The following is a 17,555-nucleotide window of genomic DNA, read 5'->3' on the forward strand; positions in this document are numbered from 1 at the left end:
AAAATGTTGTTTGGTTTGGTTTTGTTCTTCCCACAAGTGTGGTTATCAGCAGTTCATTTCTTTTGCCTATGTATATTCTGTCCTGATTAATCTTATAGTCTATGGTTTGGATATCTGTGGCTTCCCCCAAGGTACAGTGAAGCAGAAGGTTGAAGGTTTGGTAGTATGAATCTTACAGTAACTAATTATCCAGGGAGGTTTTAAAATTTTAGTATGGTTTTGCCTGCCAGTCCTTCATGCTTTCAGCTACACGTAACTTGACTCATTGAACAAAAGGAGCCTGGGAGGGTATGTTGAAAGACCTGTGGAGACCTATGTATAGGCAGTGGGAGTTTGGAGAGAGCATATGAAGAGATAAGAAAACGTATTGTTAAAACCCTATATGTTTTTCTGCTTACATAGTAGAATATTTGAATCTAAATTTGAGACTTAATATTTTGGAGTAATTTGAACTGATTTCTTGAGCGGTGTAATTGTTTTGGGTGGGAGCATGATACAAGGAAAGAGGCTGTTGAAGGAGATTGATTTGCCATGTTATTCTAGGTAGTGAAAGTGGAGCAGTGGCTCTCAGCGATGAGATCAGCTAGCGATGATGCTGTTTATCTGTGCAATGGCTCATTCTTGGAACCCACTTGGGTTCAGCCGCTTATTCAGGAAGCAGGCAGTGGGAGGGCATATGTGGTAAGACTTGGTGAGAAGTAAGGTGGTCAGAGAGGAAGGTGGTTCCACTTCTACTCATGAAGTTGAAGAAGGGGATTTCCAACTTTTCCTTTTACAGAGTTTGAGTTGATATGAGAATCCTAAGTAGAGATGTCTTTCAAGTATCCAGGATGGGGTTTGAAGATATTTGTGAAATGGATAAAAGATGTAATACTATTGAACTGTAGATACAGTTATTCCCATGGATTTATTAGTTGAGCCTCAGAGTGGGAGGAACTCATTAGGAGGATGACTAGAATAGGACACTGAGGCCCCAATCTCACTTGGAGGCAGAGTGATCTGTGCGCACCCCTGAAAGCCCTGCCTCCTCCTCTAGCTCCATCGTCAACGTGCCTGGTGAGTCAACGCTTCGGCGGGATTTCTTGAGACTGCAGCAGGAGAACAAGGAACGTTCTGAGGCTCTTCGGAGACAGCAGTTACTGCAGGAGCAACAGCTCCGGGAGCAAGAAGAATATAAAAGGCAGCTGCTGGCAGAGAGGCAGAAACGGATTGAGCAACAGAAAGAACAGAGGCGTCGGCTAGAAGAGGTAGGAAAAGGAAAATGTCCAGTTGGTTTTCTTTTTCTTTACTTACGTTGGTAGCCAGACACTCAAAGGAATGTTTTCTGTGGCCGCCTAATATAATACCTTTCCCCTGGCTTACCTGCTCAGGTGATTTCAGAGGGAAAGCTTACGCTTTTGGACTGACAGGCCTTCACATTCCTTGTGGTCTTCAAAATGTTTTCCTTGCTTGTAAAAACTCCAAGGACCTGCCCCACAGTTACTCATCATCATATTTTGCTTAGATGCAGAACAGCAGGGGCCCAGAGATAGCATCATACCATTTCTGCAAAGGCTGTTTCTGTTTGTGGTTTAAGTTGGCAAGCTCAGGCTTGACCTGATTTCTTTTCTTCCCTTGGCCTCTGGGTCCAAGTTCACGTGTACATATTTTTCTGAAACTTCAGATTTTTCACAGGAAAAATGCTTTTTCTATGAATGCCTTAGCTTTAGGGTTTTTTTGTTGTTGTTGTTTTGTTTTGTTTTGTTTTAAATAAATGCCTCAACTATAGGTACATTTAAGAGTAAGGGATGAAAAGGGTGCCTGGCTGGCTCAGTCAGTGGAGCTTGCAACTCTTAATCTCAGGTTGTGAGTTCCAGCTCAGGGGGTGTAGAGATGACTTAAAATCTTTACGAAAAAGAGTAAAGATGAGAAAATAATTACATTGGGTATAATAAAAAAAGATTACCTGATCTTCTGTAATCTAGTTGTTAATGTAGTAGAATTAGTTCTATTCTGCAGTGAGGAACTATATTTTGTACTACCTGCTCATTTAATTCAGTAATACTACTAACATTGGTGCTGTGGTTACCCAGAGCTTTTTCAGTTGTACTTCATAGACGCATCATTTCTCTCTGTTTCACTTGGGGCACACATACACACAAAAAAAACTTTTGTTTTTTTTTTCCTATTATTATATATTTCACAACTCCAGTTTTCTCATTCATAATAGTACAACTTCACATTTCTCATTCATAGTAGTTTCTGTTTCTGCTTAATTAATTCACCTTGATTCATATTTCTTACAGCAGAAAAAGAAAGTAAAATAAGAAGGAAGTCCTGTATTGATACTTAACAGTGGAGTTTAATGTACATAACAACACATGGGATATTACCCAAGTTTTTTAAGAGTATTTCATGATTAGGGGAAATCTTTGTTTTGTGTGTTTTGTAGTCTGAATCTGAGAACTTTATACTTTGTTCCTAGTTTAGAAAACCAGCGCCCTTCTAATAACTAAGGAGATTAGAAATATTTAGCCCGGGCTTATGGAAGAAAACATAGGACATAACCTTCCTCTGTAAGAGGGACAACAGTGCTGTTTACCTCTTTTTGCAGTTTATTTGCAGACTCTTTTTGTAGTATTTTTAAGACTCTTCTCAGTGCTCTTTGAACATAACAAAAACCCAGAGTGGTCTAGGGTTTGTTGAAGTTGCATGGTGACCATTCATATGTGAGAATGCTTGAGTGTTGAGGCTCTGGCTATTTCTAGTTCTTTATGCAGTATTTTCTACTGTCCATTTAAACCCTAGACTGTAGTTTCCCTAAAGACATGATATAGGGTAGTTTGGTGGTTTATAACATCAGCTCGAGCTCATTTGTAACACATGCCATGGAAATTGCTTTCAGCCCAAGTGGTAGTGGGACAAGTGTCCATTATCCAGTGTCTGTAGGGAGGAGGATTGCAAAGTGAAGGCTGGCAATGGCTAGAGGAGAGAGACTGAAATTTGACAGCCATTTTGTTTTATTAGTTAAAACAAAGACTAGAGGATTAGGGATGTGGGCTAAATGAGAACTTTGCACTTACTTGCTTCAATTAGCCCTTTAATGTCAGCTTCTCAGTAAGAGTTCAAATTCAGAGTCACCTCTTGGCACCTCTTAATCAGGAAAGATGGAGCTGGGTATCAAACAGGGAACATTTGCATGAATAGAATCCACTAATTTGGATTCTTGATGATTTAGCTCCTTTTTACTAGCCTAGGATAATTAAGCGTTATCTATACTCTAGGTCTCAGAAGGTAATTTGGGAATATTTAAACCATAAATGGTTTTTAGTTCTTTATTAACATTAAAGCTTCAGTCAGAACTGTTTGGGGAATAGGGATTCCTTTTGTTATTAACGAAGTAGGTAGAGATGGTCAGCCTCAGTCATAAGATAAATGACAATTAAGACTGAAAGGAGAGGGGTGCTTGGGTGGCATGGTAACATTAAATTGACACTTAATAGTAAGAGTCCAACTGTTGATCTCAGCTCAGGTCTTGATCTCTTGGGGTCATGAGGTAAATAAAGCCCTGCCTTGGGCTTCACGCCTGCTTAGAGTCTACTTAAAACAAACAATCAAACAAATGACCCCCCACCCCAAATGAAAGATAACAAATATTTGTCAGTGATTGACAAAAAGAAATGGCCCCAAAGTCGAGGTTGTAGGGAAACTGAGTACAGACTTTCCTTTCTTTGCAACTGCCACAAAATCCAGCTCATCAGCCCTCTTTGCAGATGAGTGCTTGGCCCTTCATAGGACCTTCATCTTTAAGAAATCAGTAGGTATGTATACTCCGCTCTTCTTTTGTTCGTTGAGATGTGCTGCTGCTAGGATCCTTCACCTTTATCTTCCTCTACTTCCCCCTCCTTGGCTCCTGTGTGAACTGGAGGTCTTAGAAGTCCTTGCACATATTTTCGATGCTGTCTCTCATCTTGCTGGAAATGGGGTTTCTGTTTGTATTTTCCATTTTCTTTTTTTGTTTTCTGATGGTCTTAGGCTGAAAGGGGGAGAATGTGGAGCTCAGGCAGTGTTCACACCGGCAGCTTCAGTCTAGTCCTTTCCTGGACCTCACAGCTCCTCACGTGGTTGAGTCTGCTCCCCAGTCTTTCTCATCAGGATCTGCTCAGGGTGTTCTGCACTTACTGAAGTATTGCATCTAGATTCAGAAGCCCATGTGGTAATGACCCCCTGCATCAAAAATGCTAACATGACTCTATTACCTTTCATATTTAGATGCATCATCACACCTCTGCCTCAAATAGAATGTTGCCTCTAAGGGGTGCCTTAGAGTGGCTCAGTGGGTTAAGCCTCTGCCTTCGGCTCAGGTCATGATCTCAGGGTCCTGGGATCGAGCCCCACATCGGGCTCTCTGCTCAGCAGGGAACCTGCTTCTCCCTCTCTCTCTGCCTGCCTCTCTGCCTACTTGTGATCTCTCTTTCTGTCAAATAAATTAGGGAAAAAAAAAAAAACTTAAGAAACTAGCTCTTTTTCTTTTTTTTTTCTCCCATAAAAATTGTTCTCAGGCCAGCTTTTCCTCCCATTTCATTCTTTCCCTTTGAGGGGAAGCACAATGAAGGATATTTAATTATAGTGTCATCTAATCCTAATGGTTTGTGCTCTTGTTGCATTGAGTCTTGATATCTATTAACTGTTTCTCCTTGCTTCCATGACCTATATCCACATACTTGATTAGCATGTTTTCTCATTCTTTGTCTCTTTTTAATACAAATATTAAGAGCAGAAGATCAGTAGTCTAAGTTAAGATTATCACATTATTAGTTGGTATAGTTTGGATATGTTTTTGAACCTCTTACATATTTAAGTAAGTTTCCTGTCTAGTTTATATTTCTTCATTTTGACCTCATGGAAACTTACCAAATTATTAGTAAAAAGCAAGAAATGTTTGTGCTTTGGTTTGCTACTTTAGTAAACTTTAAAAAAGATAATTTCTAAGGGAAGATTTGTTTTGAGTAAGCCCTTGGTGCCATGATAACACCAGTACCTTATGGTTGGGGTATTTTAACTGTATATAAATGATATTTTTAGTATATATAGTAGTCAAAATCAAACTTTTCATTTAAGGTTAAAATTTATCCTTTCCTTAAAAAAAAAAAAAAAAGAGGAAGAAAGAAAGTAAGGAAACCCAATTCCCTATCTCTACCCAGTCTTTCTTTTGGGAAGATGGTACCTGTGCTCTGTAGACTGTTTTAGACTTGGAGTTGCAGTTGTCATTTTGTGATTTTGGTTGCTTCAAGTTGAGGGTCAATGTTAGTGGCAGCCCCCCAGTTTCTTTGCTTTTTATTTCACCAAGAGGACACTTGGTTATAATCACTTCCAGCATTTCTACAAATTCCAAAGTGACTAAAATTTTAGAGAGTGGCTGGAAGTGGAAGAAATTAAAAATAAAAAGGAAAGCAAGAGAAAAATAAATTTTCTGTGTGAAGTGAGATCTGTACTGAAGTTAACCTGTAACACCAGGAAAACATGAAAAATTTTTTCTAAGAAAAAAATTAATAAACTTCCCCATGTATTTGTTGGCTCTGAGATCTTAGAAGGAAGACATGGTGGACCCCTTTACCCCAACTGGGTCTCCATGTATCGTAAAGAAAGAGGAACCATTTCCTCACCCCTCTTTGCCTACACAAAGGCCTTTGTGTGGCAGATCATGACTATCTCAAATCAAGAGTCCGTATTAGCACAGTGCTACTTTTTTTTTTTTTTTTTTTTTTTTTATACAGTCCACCTGTGATACATGCATTGGGGTGTGCTAGTGCCCCTACAGCCCAGACCTTGCTTTCTATCAGGTTGGCAGCTCCAGACTTTTTTTGCAGAGGGTAGTTGTCTTATCTTTCAGAACTCCATGTAAGTTCTCTGGTGTTCTTTTGAAATCCAGTCTAGTGTTGGGTTATATTTACAGTAAAATTTTATAAGAGTTAGCTTAATTCAGCAAATGTTACTTTGCTGCCTGAAGGTGGGAAAGAATTGTCTTTGGGGAGAAGCAAAATAGTTTTTCTACTAATGCTTCATCAGAACTTGTACAAATAAACCTCAGCAGTTGATGGTATATCTGTGCAGTAAGTAACACGACCTCAGAAGTGCTTGGAGGTAGCCGAATGTGAAGAACAGACTGGTTTATTAAAGTCCGTTAGTTTCTACTAAGGCCAGTAATTCCAGTGGAGTGTACTTAAATGGACCTCACTGTTATCAGTGTGAAAAGTTTAGAAAAAGTTTTTAGAATGTGAGATGAAAATACTACTTTTAAATACCAGACTAGAAAGGGAACCTAATTAAAGCATAGCTGGAAAAGTACATACTTAGGCATGCTTGGGAAAATTTTGAGGAATAGGAGAGCTCTATAATTTTAGAGATTTGGAAATCACTTTATAGCATTGTGCAGTTTTTCAGTTTGTTTGATTTTGTTTTCAAAGAGTGATTTAAGAAAATAATGATTACATCAGTTTGCAAATGCTTCACGGGATTAAATCATTTTAATCATTCCTAGTGGGGAAAGCCTGAAAAAGGCATGTCTGTTAGAGTCTCCTAGGTTTTGTTATTTGAAATCACAGGCATAAGATTAATCCACTATGAATTCATGGTACTTGGTTGATGGTTGATGGCATATGTATTTTGTTTTTGGCTTCCTTCTTTCGAGGTTCTGTTGTAAGAGGCCAGCTTTTCACTTGAACCGTCTAGTAAGATATATTTACTAAGGGCTTTCTTCTAGTTTGAGTTATCCCTCCTCCCTTAAATTGAGAGCCTGTTCTGAGTGAGGTGGTTTTATGGTTGATAGTTTAGAACCTTGCTCTTGGTCCAGTTTATAGTTTCAAATGTTAAAGCATAATGTGGAAGAGGAGTCAGTAATTGCTTTTTTTTTTTTTTTTTTTTAACTTTAGCCTCAGTCTTTTCAACCAGTTGGTTTACAAACCAAAACTTGCTTAGTAGGATATTTGTAGGAAACTTAGCACTTTGCACATTGTCTTGTGGATTTTTTAAAAGCGTATGGCTTATGTTACTATGAGACTTGAAGGAGAGGGACTGTGTCTAGTTTATCTTTGTATTCTGATCATGGTGCTTAATATTTCTCAAATGGATGAATGGATCATTTGTAGTCCTAGATGCATCTCTGGAAAGAAGGGACTTATTCTTAAAATTTATGCCCATTCTTAAATGGAATTCTGGGCTTGAGATCTCTAATTTGAGTTCGAGAGACACCTTAAAGTTCTTTAAAGGACGTTATAGAATGTCCTGAGGCATAAAGGATATGTTGTATAAAGTATGAGACACTATCCAAATGTAATCATTATTGTTTAAGTCTTTATGTACTTAACAAGTGATCTCAAAAAGATGGTTTTATCATTTGCGACCACGTGGATGGAACTAGAGGGTATTATGCTTAGTGAAATAAGTTAGTTGGAGAGAGAAAACTATCATATGATCTCCCTGATATGAGGAAGTGGAGATGCAACGTGGGGGCTTTGGAGGGTAGGAAAAGAATAAATGCAACAAGATGGGATCGGGAGGGAGACAAACCATAAGAGACTCTAAATCTCGCAGAACAAACACTGGGTTGCTGGGGGGAGGGGGGTTGGGAGAAAGGGGGTGGGGTTATGGACATTGGGAGGGGTGTGTGCTCTGGTGAGTGCTGTGAAGTGTGTAAACCTGACGAGTCACAGACCTGTACCCCTGGGGCTAATAATACATTATATGTTTATTAAAAAAAATAAAAATAATTTTTTTAAAAGATGGCTTTATGATTTGATTGGATCTTATTAGGACATAGAGATATGAATGGATTCTTTAGTCTTTTATTACTCTAAATGCTAAATGGCATCCAAGACAGTGGTTTTTGTCTTGGTTGCCACATGTTCCGTGTGAGGGTTAGATTCAGCTCAAAAAAGTATTTATTATGATATCTACGACACAGTGAAAAAGATGAGCAAAACATGATTCCTGCTCTCAAGGAGTTTATGGGTTTTTTTGTGTGTTGACCTAATAACCAAGAGTATGGTACTTTCATAGGAAACAGAAGAAAAAGCCGTTTGGAGGTTTTCATTTGACAATTGAGAGCATCAGCTGTAGCCTGTTCTTGTTTGTAAGATGTTTGCGTACTGTTATTTTATGGTGTGCATTTTGAATTAAACTTCTAATAATTTTTAATTGTGATAATTTCATTGAATAATTACATAATAACAGTTATACTGACTTTGGAAAACATTTGAACAAAACCAACATGATGCTTATCTCACTTCCATTGAGAAATCCTGGTAAAGTGACTGAACAAACAAAAATGGTATAAACAACAAGGACAAGGAGAGCAAGAAAGGAAACCAAATTGTGGAAATTAGATAGTGCATGGGAGAGTGAAAACTGTAAGAAGGCTAGTACTGCAAATTCTGGAAGAGAGCCAAAAATGAGAGGCAACAGATGAGGCTGAAAACATGTATATATGGACAGTTAGATTCTCCCACCCCAGGCAGCCAGGCTGCTGCGTTCCTTCTTCTCAGCTGGAGCAGATACAGACTTCCTAGAAAAAGTGAACTCAGAGCCTCAGAACATTAGAGGACTCCGGCACAACTGAGTATGTGGAGAGAGAGGTACTGCAAGGACTCTCACCTTAGCTCCCATAGTGCTGGCAACCATCTTTTCACAGATGCCACCTTCTCTTTTGCACCCTCCTACTCAACTCAGGCAGGAGATTAGGAGGATGCTTAGAAGACTGCAGAGATTCCTAGCCCAAGGGACATAAGGCCCCAATGAAATGGCCGTACTGCCTCACATCACCTTGCATTAAAGCTTAATAGTTACCAAGTGTTCTCCACAGCCCTTATAGGTGGCTTTTTACTGTCTTACATGTGAGTGGGCAACCAGGATTGTGGGCACTGAGAAAAATCTTTAACATGAAAGATTCCAGGACAAATGGAAGAAGGACCTTGAAGGACGTAGACAGTGTAGGGAACAGACTAAATATTTCACACATACGCACATGTACAGAATCTTATCCTTAGAATGAGAAGAACATATAATATTCATAAGAATGTCCAGAAAATAAGAATTTTTGAAAAGTTTTTTTATAAATTAAAACTCCCAAAAGTATGGGGTGTATGTGTTTGTGTGTGTTGGGGGAGGGGGTTAAGTTTATTGGGAACAGAAGAGAAACAGAATCAAGCCAGGGCTTTAACTTCATTTAATTAGGTGATCCAGGAAATAATTACTATAGGGAGAACCACAAAAGTAATTCAAGGAAAGTTTCTAGAACTAAGAAATAGAAATTCTGGACTGAAAGATATACTGAGTACCCAGCACAATGAACAAAAAAAGACCCATAGAAACACACATACATCTTCTTGACATTAAAAATGTCTGAGATGAAAAGAGGATCCTGAAAGCCACGGTGGTGGGGAGCAGGTATAGAGGGGTGTGCATGGGTCTTATACTAAGTATCAGTCATCTGAATGGTCCGAGATTCTCCAGGAATACCGTTAGAAACTAGAAAATGACATAGCTGTACTTGTGGAAATCTGAGGGAAAATTACTTGTCTCGGCCAAAATTATATGTACATTGTGAGGGTAAAAATTCTGTGGCCTGGCCTGCAAAGTCCCTAAAAGCCTTTTGCCTTGTCTTTACTACTCCTCAAGAAGCTACTAGAGGATATGTTCCCACAAATGAGGAAGAAGTTGACAAGGGCTCTAGGAAATGGAATCCTGCACAGAAGAGAGGTGAGAAGGAGTCAGTTAGTGGACAAGTATAGGATTCCTGAAGAGCAAGAAGTGTTGGTTGCAGAGGGGAAGAGAGGCTGTGAGAATCAGTCTCTAAGACAAGAAATTTTGACTGTATTGGAAGGAGGTCTGTGGTGGTATAAGAGACCTTACAGGGATGCCTGGGTGGCTCAGTTGGTTAAGCTGCTGCCTTCAGCTCAGGTCATGATCCCAGGGTCCTGGGATCGAGTCCCACATCAGGCCCCTTGCTCAGCAGGGAGCCTGCTTCTCCACCTCTGCCTGGCACTCTGCCTGCTTGTGTGCGCTCGCGTGCCTGCTCACACGCTTGCTCACACTCTCTCTCTCTCTCTCTCTCTGACAAATAAATAAATAAAATCTTTAAAAAAAATAAAAAAAGAGACATTACAGATGGTTTTATGATGACCCATAGAAAGCCAGTGAAACAGACAACAGCAGCAAAAATAAGGCAAGTAATAGCTCCCCAGTAAACTCAAGTTTGCCTGAATATGGTTTTCATTTAACAGAAATTGTTACAGGACTGGATTAGGAGCATATGATGGTGCTGTATGAGGGATATTCTTTGGGAGAAATCAATAGATGATGTCTGAAGTGGAAAAAAAATTAAATAGCCCTTATAAACTTAATTTAAAAATCGGGTTGTAAATACTATGGGTAAAGCTAAAAGCATTGAAAGTGGTTCTACCTTGGGAATAAGAACTGGGGGTGAGGAGAAATGGAAAACCTAATTTTTGATATAAGCCTTATATTCTTTTTGACTTTTTAAAGTACTTAGTAGTTTAAAATTTAAAATGTAAGTCACGCCTAGGTGGCTCAGTCAGTTAAGCATCTGACTCTTGATTTTGGCTCAGGTTGTGATCTCAGGCTCGTGAAACTGAGCCCTGAGTGAGCGTGGAGCCCACTTGAAATTCTCTCCCTCTGCCCACCCCTCCATGCACTCTCTCGCCCTGCCCCCAAGTAAATAAAATCTTTTTAAAATTTTAAAATGTAAATAAAGTGGAAAAAGCTATTTGTAAGATTACTTAAAATGTGCCTTTTGTTAGCATTTAGTTAGAATTCTTACTGGGCTGGGAGCCCTGCCATTTCCTGAGATTTGAGGTGACAACAGCTGAGGAGAGGGGAGATGACAAGTGGGTCCTGGCGGAGTGGGTGGCCTAAGATCACACTTTCGCTTAGTGGATTGGGCAGGCAGCGGCTCCAGGTGAGAGGGCTGGCACGTGGAAAGCCAGCTCTGATCCAGGTTCACTCCTGCTCTGCTTCTCTGCTGCAGCTTCCCGTTTTTTCCTCTGGAGACATGGGAAATTTGAATCTTGAGGCTGGTTTAAGTTGGATGCTAGACTGTGTCTGGCTGCCAGCTGTGTGGTCATTGAGTGGCAGGCAGCTTCTCCCAGACCAGGACTCCCATTGAAGTTGTTGCCCCTCCTGGCTCTCTGGAGGAGTCCATGTGCATAACAGCCAAAGTGTCAGCAGAGATGGGGATGGCTTTGCTTTGAAATTAAAGGAAAAAAAATTTAATAATAAGAGGAAAAAGCAAGTGCAGCCTGTGGCTTTTCTTTCTGTTACATGATACCGTGGGTTTAAATGGGGACCTTCACTTCAACGTCATATCTGAAAATTGAATGTTTACTTGTCTGCATGGTATATAAGGAAATGGCAGTAAGCACATCTTTAAGGCTGTTGTGGGTCTGTGTCTCTGTGGTCATGCAGCATTGCTTAGAACATTGCATTGGCTTGGAAGGGTCTTTAATCATGTATCAATCCCATCAGTAAAAGAAACCAAAGACGTAAATCTGATAGAGATACATCTATTTATATACTCTTGCACTGAGTATATATATTATAGAACATGCAAAAAGAGCTATTTTAAAAGGGTGAGCTACAAATATGAGTAAATAGAAGTTCAGTGTTTTCTTTTCCTAGACCTCCATTTATTGTCTTGCTCACTTTTAGAGACTGCTGATGTAGAGACCCATCATCTTAGTTCTTTACTTCTTTTCTCCTCTCTCTGGTAATCTTGCTATGTCAGGACACTCTCCCCAGGGTGGTATGGTGGGCAAGGAAGGGTAAAGTCCAGGTCTTCTGAAGAGGAATGATTCTCTTAAAGTTCATTGCTTATGAAACCTCTGTAAAGTTTTTTCTCACCATAGACACCAACTTTTAACTTAAAAAAAAAAAAAAAGCCAACTCCACACCAGCATGATTGCTGATACAGACTCTCTCCCTCCCACCCCCACCTCACACACCTCTGTCCTGACAAGTCAGAAAATAGGCTCAGGGAGAGAACATGGCTTGTACCAGGGAAGCAGAGTCAGGACCACAACACCTGTTCTTGAGTCATTTCAGTTCTCTTTCTAGGATTCCATGGTGGACTACAACTTCTCAAAGGACCCCCCTAACCCATTTTGGCTTCTTTGTTGTCTAGAAGTTGTAAAATTCAGTGTCCATGTATAAAGTTCTTTGCTTTTTCTGACCTGTTCATATTAATTTGATTAACTTGGAACCTGAATTCTCAGAAGCTAAGGGGGAGATTTTAAGGATATAGGCACTGCTTCCCTTTCTTCTTGTTTCCCTTTACTTCATTCTCCTGTTTTCCTTTTGTCTGACCAACTTGGAAGAAAATTGTGTACATACCCTATTAGTTTTCTGTCCAGCTTTGTTGTGATTGTGGGTTCTTCCTTTCATCCAGAGGTGGGGCCCTTCTTGCCTGGCCTGCCAGGTGTTTGCTAAACCAGTGTATTCTAACAAGTCATTTCTCTTTTGTAAACCTGATTGTTGCCAGTCTTGCCCATGATTGTTCTCAGAACTAAGCAGTGCTGAGTTTCTCCATAAAAATCATAGAGTACACGAAACCATGGTCACTCCTCAGGATGGAGGCTTCCACAGAACTTCCACGTAAACCTCTTCAAGGAAAACATACCATATCAAGCGTTCAAAGTGATTGAATGTGATTCTTAACATTTTAGGTTTCTCAGGAGGCTTTTTGTTTTGAATGTCTTTGTATTCAACAGAAAAGTTCAGAAGCCAGGAATACCTGAAGGAATTAAATAATTTCTATTTAAAGCAAAGAAACCTATTTCCCAATTCGCAAAACACAATTATTTTTATTACCAACATTAGAAAAATGGTTGTGTTCTTAGCAACTGTATATTTGTTGTAAGTGATTTACTGGCAAAAAAACCACTCACTTCTTTTTGCTCCTATATAGAAAAGGCAAAAGATATAAAATAGAAGAGCTAACTTAATTTGCTTTGAACACTGCTTGGTTGAGATTCTCCTATTTCTTACCTCAAGTTTCTGTGTTTTGTTGCTCATGAAGTCCTGGGGCTGGGGGAAGTCGTTTTCTTTGTTTTATTTTCTGGTAGCTAGTTTTAAAAAAGAAAGACCTCTCTCCCAGGGGTGCAGGGCAGTGCTTGGGGCCTGGTGCTCTGATTGCAAGCTGTACCATTGCAGTAGAGAAAGGCCTCTGTCCAAACAGCCTTGCTCCGGAATCCTTCGGCACGTAGGCCATTGCTCTCTGTTGTCTTCCTTAGATTTGATTTTGAATAGGGTCCTCTTTTTCTTTAAAGATTTAAAAAAAAGTATAAAGGCATTAAGCCAGCAAATGACAGACAAGTGCACTGTATGGGGCATAGTAGGTGATTGAATTTAATAAAGATGCCTTGGCCTTGTAGGTTGTGATTTCTAAATAGACAGGAACTCCGTTCTTTTTATGACCCCACCCCCACCCATGGGAAATAGGTGCATTTTTGTGCATTGAATTCTAAGAGCAGACAGTGTGGGGGAAAAAATAAAACAATGGAAATGTATGAAATAAGAGGAAAGTGAGCCAAAAGCTGATTCGGGACTGTATGGAGAGTAACGATGATGTAGTACTCAGCTGAGAGAGGCAAGGTACCAACTAATCCTCTCTGTCCAGGGGTTCCCCACATAAGACATTTCTGTACATTTCTCAGGAAATCATTTTAAGCATCTGCCTTCAGAATGAATGTTTGTGGCAGGAATGGGAGGGAACCCATGAGGAATTCTGAAACTAGAATAAATACCTGCTTTTATACCCAAACTTTCTTTCTTAATAATCTCAGTATCACATTAAAGTTTGTGGTAATAATATCAGCTTCCCGTGTCTTAAGAAGTTTGGTGGCGGTATATTTTTCAGAGCTTTGTGGCCCAACACAGCAGCCACTAGACACATGTGGCTATTTAAACTTAAACTTCATTGAAATAAAATTGAAAACTAAGTTCCCCAGTTGTATTAGCCACATTTCAAGTACTCAGTAGCAACGTGTGGCTGCTGGGTACTCTATTGAATAGTACTGAGGCAGAACATTTTCATCATCCCAGAGAATCTGTTGGTTGGCCAGCTAGAGGCTAACGTTTTTCACATTTGTGAGAAGAATTGGTTAATTTTATGCTTTATACTGTGGAAATGCTTATTTGGCAGATGTCTGGGGCTAGATGAGATAAGCAGCCAGACAAGTGTCCAGTGTGTCCCAATGTTCTCTTCTGTGGGGTTATATAGGATAGCCTGAATTAGGAAAGGCTGTCAGAGTGAGTCTGGTGATTAGTAGCACCATCCTCCTTGTTGGTAGTATGCATGATTGTGTCTGGTTAGTACTATAGGTGTTAGAGGCAGAGTGGCCCTTCCATCCGGGGCCTTGCTTGCTGGGTGACACTGGGCAAGTCACTTAACTCTTCTGAACCTTTTTTCTCATTTGTAAAGTAGGAGTGAAATACCTACTTCCTAGGTTTGTTATGAGAATTACGTTAGATGGTGGAAATGGAGTAAAGAATATTAGACACCCGGCACAGTACAAGACACATAGTAAGCATGCATGACGCCATAGCAGTCCTTAGTAATAATTTATCATTGTTGATGTCCCTTTCTCTTTTTCCTGATATATGCTTCCTTTCTTTTTCTTCTTTTTAATTATTTCTCCTCTTTCTTTGCTCTACTTCTGTTTTCCTTTATTCCTTTGTCTTCTTAGGCCCTGTGTAATTCTGTTAGTGATATTTAAGAATAAAGAATTTCCTGTCCCTTGGTTGCTCTAATACAGTGAAGAATGGGGAATAGTCGATATCAAAATGGAAGCAAACTGTGTAAAGATTCACAGAAATAAACCACCTTTGACCAGTATTTATGAGGATGCTAGTACGTAGGGGCCAAGGGGCAGGGTGGAAATAACTAGCCAGTTAGCACCTACCTGTAGCTGGTCAGCAGACTGTCATGTGAGCTGTAGGGGGAAGATCCCTGCTGATTACATATCTTCACTCCCCTAGCAACAAAGGAGAGAGCGGGAAGCTAGAAGGCAGCAAGAACGTGAGCAGCGAAGGAGGGAACAAGAAGAGAAGAGGCGTCTGGAGGAACTGGAGAGAAGACGGAAAGAAGAAGAAGAGAGGAGGCGGGCAGAAGAAGAAAAGAGGAGAGTTGAAAGAGAACAGGTTAGTTCATTAAAGAATGTTATATGCATGAATCTGTGAGGTTTGTTGCGTAGTAGCATTGGGGGATTTGGGGCAAAAAGTACACAGACGTCAGTGCACACACAACAGACACATTCAGGACTTCAGAGGTTTCAGAATGCTGAAGCACAGGTGGAAGCACAGCAATAAATTCTCATCTTTAAAAAATGATGGATAAATCTTTCCATTTAAAAACCTGGAAAGCAGTTGAGTGGTTTCCAAAACCTGGAAAGCAGTTGAGTGGTTTCCAAAACCTGGAAAGCAGTTGAGTGGTTTCCCAAAAGATTTTTGAGTATGTCTTCTTGGGTTTGGCTTATATGCTTTGAACCCTAAATATCTGGATGATAATTAGCCTTTTCTTCAGTGAAATTAAAAACCAACCACAAGAGATGTTTGAAGTATCCAATAGCTGAGTATTGTAATAAACATTTTTGCATATAATACAGTGTGTTTCTCTGTAGCATTAGAAAAACTATTAACATTGTGGTTTTGTTTAGCCAAGAAAGATCATTTGTGTTTTGGTAATACTTAGAACATTTTATTGATGCCAGCTATAGTTGTCTTTTTGCATCTCTGTTCCCTGAACACCTGTGCAAATAAAACCGGACTGTGCTTTCGTGTCTCTGCTATCCGTGTGAGCCCCTCAGAGCCTCCTCATCTTTCACATCTTTGAATTGATCATTATTTGTTACGAGGTTTGGGTAAAGGAAAAAAGATATGATTGGGGACTGATCTAAATAATACTTGAAATTCATAGTTAAAATACTTAACCAACAACGGTATTAACTTCCAAAGTTGATTATTCAACCAGTGTCTTTGATACTAATCATATGCTTCAGGTTCTCTGCATGTTACCAGTTCTTCGTAAGAATTTAAGTGATATGTTCTATTTGTTACCTAGTTGATATTCTTTTCCAGTTGACCATGGTATGTTTTGGGGTTTGTTGTTGTTTTGGTTTTTTTCCACATTGTAATTTTTACCTGAGGACTGCAAAGGTGAATAAAAGTGAGCTTTTAAAAATTAAATGTCCTTGGGGGAGCCTGGGTGGCTCAGTTGGTTAAGCAACTGCCTTCAGCTCAGGACATGATCCTGGAGTCCTGGGATCAAGTCCCACATCGGACTCCCTGTTTGGCAGGGAGTCTGCTTCTCCCGCTGATCTCTTTCCTCTCATGCTCTCTCTCTCAAATAAATAAATAAAATCATAAAAATTAAATGTCCTAAAAAAAATTTAAATGTCCGAGGGATAATTCTTGCAATTTGATGGTAAGATGAGGGTATGAGAGTTAAACTTAATCTTTAATGTTCAATGGCAGTCATTAGCTTTTGTGTACAGCAGTACTCTTCACCTCTTCTTAAAAAAATAGCATCAAAGGAGTTTCATTCTACTTTCCTTATTCTTTTGCAAAATATCCCCCGTGTTAACAGTGCTGTGAGAAATGTGTCAATTCTGCATTACATATGCATGTCTGTGTACATGCGTAATTGTATTCTGTGTGCTTGTTATATGTTAGGACTTTTGTGATTTGGATAGATGTGAATTTCCTGGTTGTCCTTGTGTTTTGAAGGCAAAAAACCCCAACTGTGCTAATTTGATCTTCCAAGTTTTGGTTCTGTTCTGTCTGGTTCAAAGAAGAGATGAGTTGGAATTCAGATTCCTTTCTCGGCCATTGTAGGGGAAGGCCACATGTCAAGCTAGAACAGTGTTTGGCATAGCATGTGCCATGGAGGTTTAGACTAATAGGCATGGGGCTTGGAACCCAGGTTGTAATCAGATTGGCTTTTTTTGGGCAAAATTTATTTTGTAAGATAAAGGTTTCTAAGGAAATATATATGTCATGATTTGTGTTATACACCATTCTCTCACTTAGAATTGTTGGTGAAGTAAAACTTCTCTCCAGCCCAGATATATGGCTATTTTTATTTTAAAGTATGTGCCATAGTGTAAGGGGATGGTCAGCATTAGACACTGTAAAGACATAATCTGAATTTCAGAATAAAATTTCTCATAGATCCTTTAGTCTACTCCCCTTTAGGGAGTAGTTAGCTTTTTTCCGTGTTGATAAGGGAGGAAACTTCTCGTTTGTATTTCCAAGTTGTTTCGTGACTGTGTCTTATTTAAGCCTCACTAAAATCTTGAGAGTTGCAAGAAATATTCTTGATATTCATTTCTCAAATGAGGAGACTGAGAAAATCAGAGGGCTTTCTAGAGGTCCTAGATAAGGGTCTCTTGCTGTCCTAGTCCCTTAAATATGCATGCAACTTCAAGGTTGGATTTCTCCTCTTTACGTATTTTGGGTGTGTTTACCTGTTTTCATTGCTGCAGAGACTTGTTCTCTTCCCCTTG

General features: G+C 39.6%; 1 protein-coding gene across 27 annotated transcripts in view; it reads left to right on the top strand.

The window, feature by feature from the left end:
- MAP4K4 (mitogen-activated protein kinase kinase kinase kinase 4) overlaps positions 1-17,555 on the top strand; it is a 189,414-nt gene that overhangs the window by 134,717 nt on the left and 37,142 nt on the right. For all 27 annotated transcript variants that reach the window (XM_032840353.1, XM_032840357.1, XM_032840364.1 and 24 more), the window contains 2 exons: positions 1,037-1,247; positions 15,031-15,192. In XM_032840353.1, coding sequence (XP_032696244.1) covers positions 1,037-1,247; positions 15,031-15,192 — 373 coding nt within the window. The remainder of the gene's footprint in view (positions 1-1,036; positions 1,248-15,030; positions 15,193-17,555) is intronic.

This window comes from Lontra canadensis, unplaced genomic scaffold, assembly GCF_010015895.1.
Source record: "Lontra canadensis isolate GAN:19392208 unplaced genomic scaffold, GSC_riverotter_1.0 scaffold112, whole genome shotgun sequence".
Lineage (NCBI taxonomy): Eukaryota > Metazoa > Chordata > Mammalia > Carnivora > Mustelidae > Lontra > Lontra canadensis.